At 34.7% G+C, this 10729-nt stretch overlaps 1 protein-coding gene and 1 long non-coding RNA gene across 5 annotated transcripts; both read right to left on the bottom strand.

Annotated features, from left to right (window-relative positions):
• Positions 1–516: 516 nt before the first annotated feature.
• On the bottom strand, positions 517–3999 carry LOC141689639 (uncharacterized). 4 transcript variants are annotated; one of them, XR_012562457.1, is made up of 4 exons: positions 3877–3999; positions 3566–3663; positions 1444–2359; positions 517–1050 (listed from the first exon to the last, which is right to left on the bottom strand). It is a non-coding gene; the product is annotated as an uncharacterized LOC141689639 (long non-coding RNA). The 4 variants fall into 4 exon arrangements; XR_012562454.1 differs by lacking the exon at positions 3877–3999 and having other exon boundaries at positions 3566–3869; XR_012562456.1 differs by lacking the exon at positions 3566–3663 and having other exon boundaries at positions 519–1050; positions 3877–3989.
• A 396-nt stretch (positions 4000–4395) lies between these two features.
• LOC141693957 (cell division cycle protein 48 homolog) lies at positions 4396–9806 on the bottom strand. Its single transcript, XM_074499149.1, has 9 exons — positions 9646–9806; positions 9353–9518; positions 8085–8313; positions 6529–7295; positions 6209–6430; positions 6052–6123; positions 5680–5961; positions 5224–5583; positions 4396–4895 (listed from the first exon to the last, which is right to left on the bottom strand). The coding sequence occupies exons 1-9, from the start codon at positions 9672–9674 to the stop codon at positions 4602–4604; spliced, it is 2421 nt and encodes an 806-aa protein (XP_074355250.1). The 5' UTR covers positions 9675–9806; the 3' UTR covers positions 4396–4601.
• Positions 9807–10729: the final 923 nt, after the last annotated feature.

The raw sequence follows: 10729 nt of genomic DNA on the forward strand, positions 1-10729 counted from the left end.
AGGGGGTCATGTGCACCTCTCAACAAGACTGGAGACTTGTCCACCTCTCAACAAGATAGGGATCAAGTCCACCTCTCAACAAGAGAGAAATCCTCTCCTCGTACTACTAAGAGGGGAGTCCTCTCCTCATACTATTAAGAGGGGACTCCTCTCCTCATACTACTAAGAGGGGAGGCCTCTCCTCATACTACTAAGATGGGAGTTCTCTCCTCATACTACTAAGAGGGGAGTCCTCTCCTCATATCATGCATGACTCCATATTACTAGGAGGGGTGGCCTACCACCATATCACTATGACGGGTAGCATGTCTCAATATTAACAGGAGGGGAGTCCTCACCTCATATTTTTAAGAGACTTGAAGAGACAAGTGAGAGTCCACGATCACATGTCAACTGCACAAGGAATATTATTACAACACTTTATGACTACATGACCCTATTAGGGCACATCATGGAAATCTAGCGGGATTATATTACGTTTGGAAGGACCTCTTCGAGGTCAGTACTACTCACATATTTTTGGGTCCATATCACATGACCAGACTCTAAGGGGTCGCATGTGAGGCCTCTAGGTATTCTCGTGCCTCACCAACGAGATATCTCCACCTAATGCCATGACAGCCTATTACAGCCTAATTGGGCTTGGGCTATGGAATAATATGGGCTTATTACGAACTAGCCAACGGTCAACGAACCTGGGCTTTGATGGACCGGGCCAAACCCTAGCCCGTCTAGGTAACTTGTCCTCCAAGAACTACGTGTGGCTTGAACCCCTATAAAAGGGTACGTAGGCCTCTTGTTTACGGATTATCAACCGTTTGAAATAAGAGATAATAAATACTATTCCTCTGGCATTCTACGAATCATCAAACAAGATCAGCTACAACATCCATCAATTTTCTTCTCGTGTTCTTCGCATTCTTTGTGAAAACAGCTTCAAATCAATATAGTTTCCTCCGTGATTCCAACAACCTCCGATTTCGTGTTGTTACGAAATTCCTCCAACAACAATTGTCGATGCCAATGAATGGGACAAAAACCATGCCATACCTGAGTTACAAATAAAAAATAACAATAATTTAAGAAGGACTCTTTATCTCAAATGAACAGGAATGAAAAAATGCTAAAGTACAGAAGTTAAACAATTTTTAAAAAAATTAAAAAATTTAATTAAATAAACTTCTAAACATAATCGCATCCTAGTTAGATTAGTTCATAAAGCACAATAGATTAGAAACAATGAATAGATTTGCAATATAATCAGTTTAAATAATAAGATACAAAAAAATATGTTCATAGTTATAGAATTGCACAATATATCATAAGACATTATTAGTATATATCAATACACTTCATACAAAAAGATATATGTAATTCAAAAATACAAACATGAATGTAATGACATAAAAAATTAACAGTTAAAAATTAAATTGGATAACTTACTTATTGGTATGATAAGTAGCATCAAAAGATACAACATCTCCAAAAACTTCATAATTTTTTCGACCACGAATATCAGCCCAAAATAGACGAGTTAAGTGACCATTTGAATATGTTTGAAACTCGTAAAAAAAACCTCCATCTGAAGTTTCATGCTTATTCTTGAACTTCTAAAATAGCATATCTGCATCATGTTTTCCAATATACAACTTGATATCTCTCATCCAGTTTTGGAAATCCATAGCAGTAGGAAACACTTTAGAATATAAGCCAAATAAAGACTTGTGCATGGTATGAGCCCTAAAAGCCCCCATATTTGATTTTACAGCATCTAAGAGAAAGTGACGTTGAAAAGTAGTCATAGTTCGATTAGCACGAAAAAACTCTTTTCCCGATTCAGAAGCTAACGAATGATTATGACCCTCTATAAAGCCGAATATAACATATTTATCAGGGCTATCAGGACCAATGTACTTCAAAATAATTTTGGCAGCACAACCACATTTTTTTGTGACTGTGTTCCTCCGCCGAACTTCCATACCAACAAAACTAAATGAATGGGATGTTTCTGTCTCAGAATCAGAATGCTTTGACATAATAGTTTCATGAGTGCCTTCCTTCTGACAAACAAGATACTTTATCATAATAATCACATTCCTCACTTTATGTGATGATTTGCAAACATTAAAACCGCCCTGCCTTCCATATTCAGTGTAGAAATCAAAACATGAATCAATATTTTTAAAACGCTGACAGACATAAGGTTTGACTTTAATGTCAGCAACTTTATGATTTCAAACTTGAGTAGTCCTATTAAAAGATTCATCAAACCCTTCTATCAACTTTTCAAGCATTTCATGACAAGCAGGATCAAAAGCGTCTTCAACCATATCATCATTTTCAACATTTGTAATATTTCCTACATGACAAAAGGAAAACATAACATAACAATAAATGTCAAAAAAATAAGGATAAAATACAAAAAAAACCAGTCTTGCACGTATAAAAAAATTTATTTTTCATTTTATATATTTCAATTCACCGATTTATTAAAAAAAGAAGAGATTTATCCCTAATTATCGTTCCGACTGTATCAGGGTATACAACTTATTGCATATATGTATGCCAATCAAATGTTCCAAAAATTTCTCTAATAGCCTGCATGTGTGGTACCTATCAGTTACTTTTTAGCGAGATGAATATAAAACATTATCATGTTGCCTCTCCCAATTTTTGCCTCACCAAAGTTAGTGAGTCTATATGTCAAAACTAAAAACATAGTACACGACACTGAAAGGACAAGGTTATGATCCTACTAATTTTCTTCTTGATCTACGAACATGTATCATATTTAATGAGGGCTATATGCACTAGAATACAGAGGAAATAGGAAGCTCCTTAACACAAAAATAGTTTATTGGCAGGGGATGACACTACAAAATGACTCCTTCAAGCAACAAATAAGCAGTTCAATACTATCGAAAAATGTATCAATTTTATTATTTTGTGTAACTGAAGAAATATTCTACAATACTATCTGAACACTATACTATCTATCTGAACATGGATCAATGTAAACATTTATACATACTCGGGACATCAGAAATGAAACACATGGAAAACTCTTACATATTAATCTTCAAAACCATAGAATAAACTAACGACTTTAGTAAAATTTATCAACATTTCCTTTTTAATTTCAAGTATAGAATATAATTAAAATTAAAAATATCAATTTATGAATTTATAACACATATAAAACTATATATTTGAATGAATAATGATTTGATTCTATTAAAGACTACAATATTTTATCTAATACTACTGTAGAACCTGAAATCAGCTTAATCAATAAAAAAATCATTTCATATATGATAGCTAGTATAAAAAAACTCACAAACCGGATCATTTCATGTTGAATCTATCGTAAATGATTAATTTGTATAACAATGTAGAATCTGGCCTAATACAAATCAAAATTAAGCAAATCTTACAACAAATCTATAGGATAAACTCAACATTTGAGCAAATATAAACGAAACGAAATTCATCTGAAAATTATAAATTAGAATGATATTTTACTGAAACTACATTCAACTAATATGAAAAAAGATTAAAAAATAACCTGATGAAGAATGATTTTCTACTATAGAATCAAGTTGAGTTTGATTCGAAAAAGACTCCATATACACCAATAGAATCAGAAAGAGAAGACAAATGCGACTGAAACATCAGAGAAGCTATCAACGGAACAACGACGTGTAATGAACTATTCTAAAAATACAAGTTTCAAATTGATTCGAAGAACAAGTAACTTTTCCTGATTAAATCGAAGAAATTTAATAATATGAAATAAGAGATATCACGGCAGAGAAGTAACAGAAATTTAATGAGAATGCTCGTCAAAAAGTTTAACAAAATCGCTGGAAAACTCACTCGAAAGTATGAACGGCAGAGAGTTGCGTATAATTGCGTGTAACGAAAAGTGTCCAACTGTTAGGCAGTTTTTTATCCTAATACTTTTATATTTAATCAAAAACAAATCTGGACCATTAATATTTATTCTAATTTAAGGGTTGAGATTAAAGGACAGAATCCACTGTGAACCTTTATATAAGATGGGTAGATGACTCTATATGGATGAAAGGCCAATATAGCAATAACATTGAAACCAATGATCATGCAATGAACTTGCTCTAATGAGTATTCTGAACTTCAATACCTTTTGACCAATGAGGTCCCCTTCAATTACTTTCAAGTCAACCCTGTGATACTACTCCCAACTTTTTGAATTGCAGGTAATTCAATTTCTGGAAATCAAAAATAGCTCATTGTAGTTTAAAGAGAGGGCAGGATCTAAACTCTATTTAGTTTAGCTCTATAAACAGAATCTCAAAACAAAAGGTCGGATAGTAATTAAAGTAGAAAAATTAGCAAAAACAAAAAAAAACACGATTTAATTCAAGTAAATAACAGATATTACTTAAAAAAAGTGTGACACTAGTCCAAACATACAAGTTCGGGCTGAAATAATTATCCATGGATGCTTTAAATCCCATCTCGCCAACAAAGGAAGCAATAAGTTACACATGCCCTGTAGGTCGGGAGTTGAAATAATTCAAAAACGACAAGAAAGTATTGGTAAAATAAACAAGTACAGCCTAACTATACAAGTCATCTTCATCAGCTCCCCCAGCGGAAGCTGCAAAAGGATCAGATGCAGTAGTAGCAGCAGTATTAGTGTCTGAAAATCGGAATTCAGAACCAAACCCTCTAGACTGCTGCAATGTCTGAGCAAATGCTTGATATTTGCGAATGTCAGCATCGCTCACACTTCTGCGTGCATACTTCATCGACTCTTCAAAATGAGCAGCCTTGATTTCTGATACCTCATCATCGACATCCTCTTCCATAGCCTCAGAATTTTCACTTCTTTTCCTCTCTTTCTCAATATCCTGGAAATGAAAAGAAAACAAATTTATAGCTGACGACATGCTTACCCTACCAGATTCCACAAGTTAACGAATAAAATAGTCTCGGCACAAAATTTGATTCAGAATAACAAGTAAATATTACTCTGTCAGGCAACGGAAACTAAAGAAATAGCAATTAACTAACAGATGTGTACATCTGTAGTTCATGTGTTAATGGCTTATTAAATAACCCCTTAATATATATCACCCAGTGTTCCAAGCCACTTGTCACAAGGTGCTAAAGCAATTCATCCAAGATAGCAGGATTAATACGAGGAAAGATTGTACTACCAAAAAAAATAATACTTACTTTCTCAATGTTCTCCCTGATGGCATATTTGCATGCACGCTGGCATATTTCAGTAATATCAGCACCACTGAAGCCCTGAGTGTATTGTGCAAGAGCCTTCAAGTCAACTTCTTTTGCAACTGGAGATTTCCTGAGGCATGACTTAAATATTGCATGGCGGGAACCTTCATCAGGCAGAGGGATGTAGATCAACTGATCAAGACGACCTGGCCGCAAAAGTGCAGGATCAATAATATCAGGCCTGTTAGTGGCTCCAATTATAAAAACTGTTTTCTTTGCAGACATGCCATCCATTTCAGTCAAAAGTTGATTTAAAACCCTATCAGCAGCTCCACCAGCATCTCCAGAACTGCTTCCCCTCTGTGTTTAATAGAAAAACAGGTGTAAATTAGAAGTGCCAATACACCAGAATATGTAATATAGAACAAAATCACAATTAAAAGCAGTTCAACAAACCTGGGTGGCAATAGAGTCCAGTTCATCAAAGAATAGAACACAAGGGGCAGATCCACGAGCCTTGTCAAATATTTCCCTTACATTTGCCTCGCTTTCTCCAAACCACATGGTAAGCAATTCAGGTCCCTTGATACTAATGAAATTTGCTTGACATTCATTGGCAATAGCTTTGGCCAGCATGGTTTTCCCACATCCGGGTGGCCCATAGAAAAGCACACCCTTAGAAGGCGACATACCAAACTTCTCAAACTTCTCAGGATGCTCCACAGGATACTGAACAGTCTACAACACAATTTGCATATAATGGTAAACAATCTTACTAAATGACAGAAAAAAATATTTTTTAGTCACAGTTCCAAAAGCCGAAATTACCTCTTGAAGCTCTCTCTTAACATTCTCCAGTCCACCAATATCTTGCCAACTAACATTAGGAACCTCAACAACCTGGTTCAACAAAGAAATCATGATCAACAGCTAACCAATGAGGAAGTGATCCTAAAGAACAAAATGCTACCATGAGACAACTTACAGTCTCGCGCAGAGCAGAGGGATTGCTAGTGCCAAGAGCAGTATGGAAGTGCTCATTAGTAACAGCCATTGAATTGAGAATCTCTGCATCAATGGTATCATCTTCCAAGTCAATGACGTCCATCTTTTCCCTGATACATTGAAGTGCAGACTCAGTACATAGAGCTGCCAGATCGGCACCAACATAACCATGAGTTTCTTTAGAAATTCTTTCCAAATCAACCTGCACGATAATAAAATATTAAAATACAAAAATTGTTACATATATATTTAAAATATACCCTCGGATTCCTTTAAAAAAAAGCCTCTGATTGAACTTACATCTTCAGCAAGCTTCATATTCTTGGTATGAATACGGAGAACCTCAAGCCGTCCAACTTCATCGGGAACACCAATATCAATTTCTCTATCAAATCTCCCAAACCTCCGCAAAGCAGGGTCAATACTGTTGGGACGATTTGTAGCACCCATAACAATGACATGGGCACGGGATTTAAGACCATCCATTAGAGTCAACAGCTGGGAAACGATTCTCCTCTCAACTTCCCCGTTGGTCTTCTCACGCTTGGGAGCAATTGAGTCAATTTCATCAATGAAGATGATCGATGGAGCATTCTTTTCCGCTTCCTCAAATGCTTTCCTGAGATTGCTTTCACTCTCTCCAGCCAACTTTGACATAATTTCGGGTCCATTTATACAAAAGAAGAAAGCACCAGTTTCATTAGCAACTGCACGGGCTATCAGAGTTTTTCCAGACCCAGGTGGTCCGTAGAGCAAAATTCCTTTCGGGGGCTTCACTCCTATGGACTTGAAGAGCTGCGGATGTCGTAACGGCAACTCCACCAACTCTCTAATCTGTGCCATCTGTTTACGGACACCACCAACATCATCATAGCCAATTTCATCCAACCTGTCCTCATCCTCCCTTCTCACAGGCTCACCCTCACAAAAGATTTCAGTATCCGGGGCAACCACACAATACTCAGCAGGATCAGTCTCAATAACCTTAAATTCAACACTCCTCATGCCTCCCCTGACAAGAAAAAAGTCACCCTTCCTAACAGGCCGATAAGCCTCCAAGAAATATGCTGTAAAATTGCAAATAGAGGGTTAGACGTAATGCAGAGCAATTAAATTGTAAAAACTGGAAGACAAAGATCTAATAAAAAAACAAAAGCAGAGTTGGGAGAAAAAAATGCTAGCTGACAATATGAACTACCCATCTAGACTAAATGATAACTTAATGTTTTTGAACAAATTTACAGCTCAATTAATCATAATTAGCAGTTGAAATTGTATACTATTAATCAAGTACAATACCACTTACAATACCACTTTTTACTTGGCCACTGAACTAGATGACTCCTAGTGCTGAATAATGCATAAACTTGTAAAGAATGATAAGTTCTTGCTTCTTAGTATGGACAAGGTAAACAAAAAACTGAAAACAGGAAAGCAGTAGACACAATGATAAGTTCTTAGTTATCGTCAAGGTTAACAAAAGACTGAAAACAGGAAACCAGTAGAAACACAACAAAATCCTCAAATTCATCAACATTCATCTATTTAAGATACTGGATAAATATGTATCTCCTTTCCAACATAATTGTGAAATCGTAAATCAGATTTACTCTGTGGAGGTACCGATTAGAGACTAATTGACAAATAATTATCTAGATTCCAAATTGATAACTATAACTAAAGAAGTAAATTCAAGATTATTCCTGATAAATACAAATTCTGATTCATAAATTGGAGGGTAAATTATTTTACCAGGTTCACAAATATAGTACAGAAGTAATCTTAAATCCAGAGAATAAATTGATAACACGAAATGATATCGAAGGGAAACAGAGATAAGTCATATCAGAACTTACGTTTCAGATAAGCATCAAACAGATTTCCAGTAACACCTTCAATGGTGTCATCTACGGGGAGAATGTGAACACGCTTCCCATACTTGACATCAGCGCATTGATGAACAGAAACCACATCTCCAAGCCTAACCCTAAGGTTTGATCTGACAACCTTGTTCATCCTAATCTTTGGTTCATCACAGGTGTCATCAGCCAGGGCAATGCAGATTGTATCTCTTCTTTTCTTACCCTGAATCCCAATATGAAAATTTTAACCAAAACATCATAAATTATGGAGTATATATAACAATTAATGATTTGATCTCAAACACAAGTCATAAATGTTAACTATCCATGAGAATGCACAGGAAATCTTTAAAAATACATTTAGTGCATAAAGACAGTAACAAGGCAAAGAGGATGTTCATGCAAATTAACATCTATTACAATATCTATGCTTCCATAGGATATGAGGCCTGAGATAACAAGAATATAATTCCATCGATAGATTGATAGACAGATCATAATGTCAGGCTGTCAGCTATACAAATGATATTAACAAATCTGCAATAGGGTTAAACCCCACTTGACGCAATACCACTAGAACCTTAGAACCTTCAATAAAGCACGAAATTACCAAAAAAAACATTAGCCTACTAATCGATTGTCATAATAAATCAATTGGTGCATTAGCTTGCCCGTGTGTATCAAATGTAACTTCAGAATTCAGCATACACGCATATAGCTCTTAAATGATTCAATGATTAAGCTCGATCATGATTAAAGCAAAAAATACCCTAAAACTCCAACTACCAATTAATCAGGGCAATGTAATGCACTTAAACCCTTCCCTATATAAGATACTGTACACGTGGACAAATTTAGGGGTTCTAGTCCAAAACACTTGCTCCAACCATCCTCATCTTTGCCTACAAATTTTAAGTGAGAGAAAACCCATTCCCATATTTGGGGAACCAACCTAGCTTTCCCTATAATTTGCCATCTAATCAATTCAGGTAACCATATCGGGGATGAAATCTCCAACCGTATTATTTATTGGATTATAGGCCCGAAACACCATTGGAATAAATGGTAGCTATTTATTTTTTAGTACATTTTAGGGAAAGCCAAGCAAACCCCTAAATTTTATATATAATCAAGTGAAAAAAACAAAACTTGAACACAACCCAAGTACAATTTCATCAAATACAATGTAAACCACAAAAAACCAGCATCAAAACACAAAAAAGATCAAAACTTTCTGCAAAAAAACACAAAAGGAATGGAACCTTGATGAGGATAGTATCGCCACGAAAGAGCTGAAGCTTCTCCATAGTCTCAGGATGAAGAGCAACAACAGAATTATCATCATTAATCGCCTCATCAACTACGAGGCGATTCGGCGCCTTCTTTCGCTCAAGAATCGCAGTACTAAAATCCCTTTTTGTTCCCTTACTGTAAAACAAATCATCATTATGAATACACAAGTCAATTAAAAAGGATAGATAGATAGATAGATAGATAGATAGATAGATAGAAAGTATTGTATTGTATGTGTAAAATTGAATAATGAAGAGCTTACGGGTCGGATGATTCGGGTTGATTACTCATATTTGGAGTCAAGATATAAAATAGAAGGGGGGGGGGGGCAGATGAAGAGATCTTGAATCTGAAGGAGGGGATGTTATATATATAGAGGGATGTGTTTGTGTTCTTAACTGGCTGCCTCCGTTTCTTGATGGAAAAGATAAACTATTTTTTTACCTACTCCTCCTCTGTTAATAATTCTTACTATCACCCCCCCTTCTACCTTTTTCTTTTTATTTTATAAATGTGAAGGGGTGTTTATACGGGTTTATGATTTATCTAATTATTTTTTATAATGTATAATTTTATCCAAGATTTAATGAATCAATATTTTTCAAATATATTTAATCTAGTTTTATATAACTTTTTGTAATTATTTTCAACTATATCTTACAAGCTAATATATTTATTCTTATTTTATCCTTTTTTTAAAAAAAATGATAGTCATCACATTGTTACTAGTAAAATATCTCTTTGCTTTTTATATATTTATTTTATTTATGCGATGATAAATGTGTTTTTAACTACAAAATTTGGATGAAACAACTCTAACCGAAAAATTTCACTTATCCAATAAAAACCTAAAATTTCTGATGAAATATTTTTATATAAAAGATAACATAATTAGATAACAAGTTTCAATATAATTTTATAATGCTTAACAAATAATATTTTTATACGAAATAATTATAATTAAAAAAATAGCCCTAATTTAGTAATTTATCCGTTATAATAAATTAGCAAAAGAAAACTATAATAAAAATAAGTTGGAAGATTCTAGATATAAATGACGTCACTGCAACGGTGTGCCGCTTACCCCCGACAAGTCCGCGAGACCTTGACCCAGCCTAATGCGGTGCGGGCTTTTAAACCGTATCAAATGTTATAGACTTTCTATGTCAACTGCTATCATTACATTCAACCCATATCGAAGGTTCCAGAATTGCATTAATATCCCCTTAATTTGTTGCTACTGCTTTTATTCAACAAACATAAACTAAAATATTACTATCACAATTTAATTATATTCTACTTTAACATTTCAACGTTATAAAGAGAATTACCTAACCTATATTTTA

This window comes from Apium graveolens, chromosome 10 (assembly GCF_009905375.1).
Source record: "Apium graveolens cultivar Ventura chromosome 10, ASM990537v1, whole genome shotgun sequence".
NCBI lineage: Eukaryota > Viridiplantae > Streptophyta > Magnoliopsida > Apiales > Apiaceae > Apium > Apium graveolens.

What these genes read in the sequence shown, in the direction of transcription:
- LOC141693957 (XM_074499149.1), bottom strand. Translation starts at nt 9,674, where the DNA reads ATGAGTAATCAACCCGAATCATCCGACCC. An exon ending in GTTTGATGCTTATCTGAAAC is followed by an intron (nt 7,296 to 8,084) that starts GTAAGTTCTGAT and finishes GCAATTTTACAG; the next exon opens with CATATTTCTTGGAGGCTTAT. An exon ending in TTAAGAGAGAGCTTCAAGAG is followed by an intron (nt 5,962 to 6,051) that starts GTAATTTCGGCT and finishes ATTGTGTTGTAG; the next exon opens with ACTGTTCAGTATCCTGTGGA.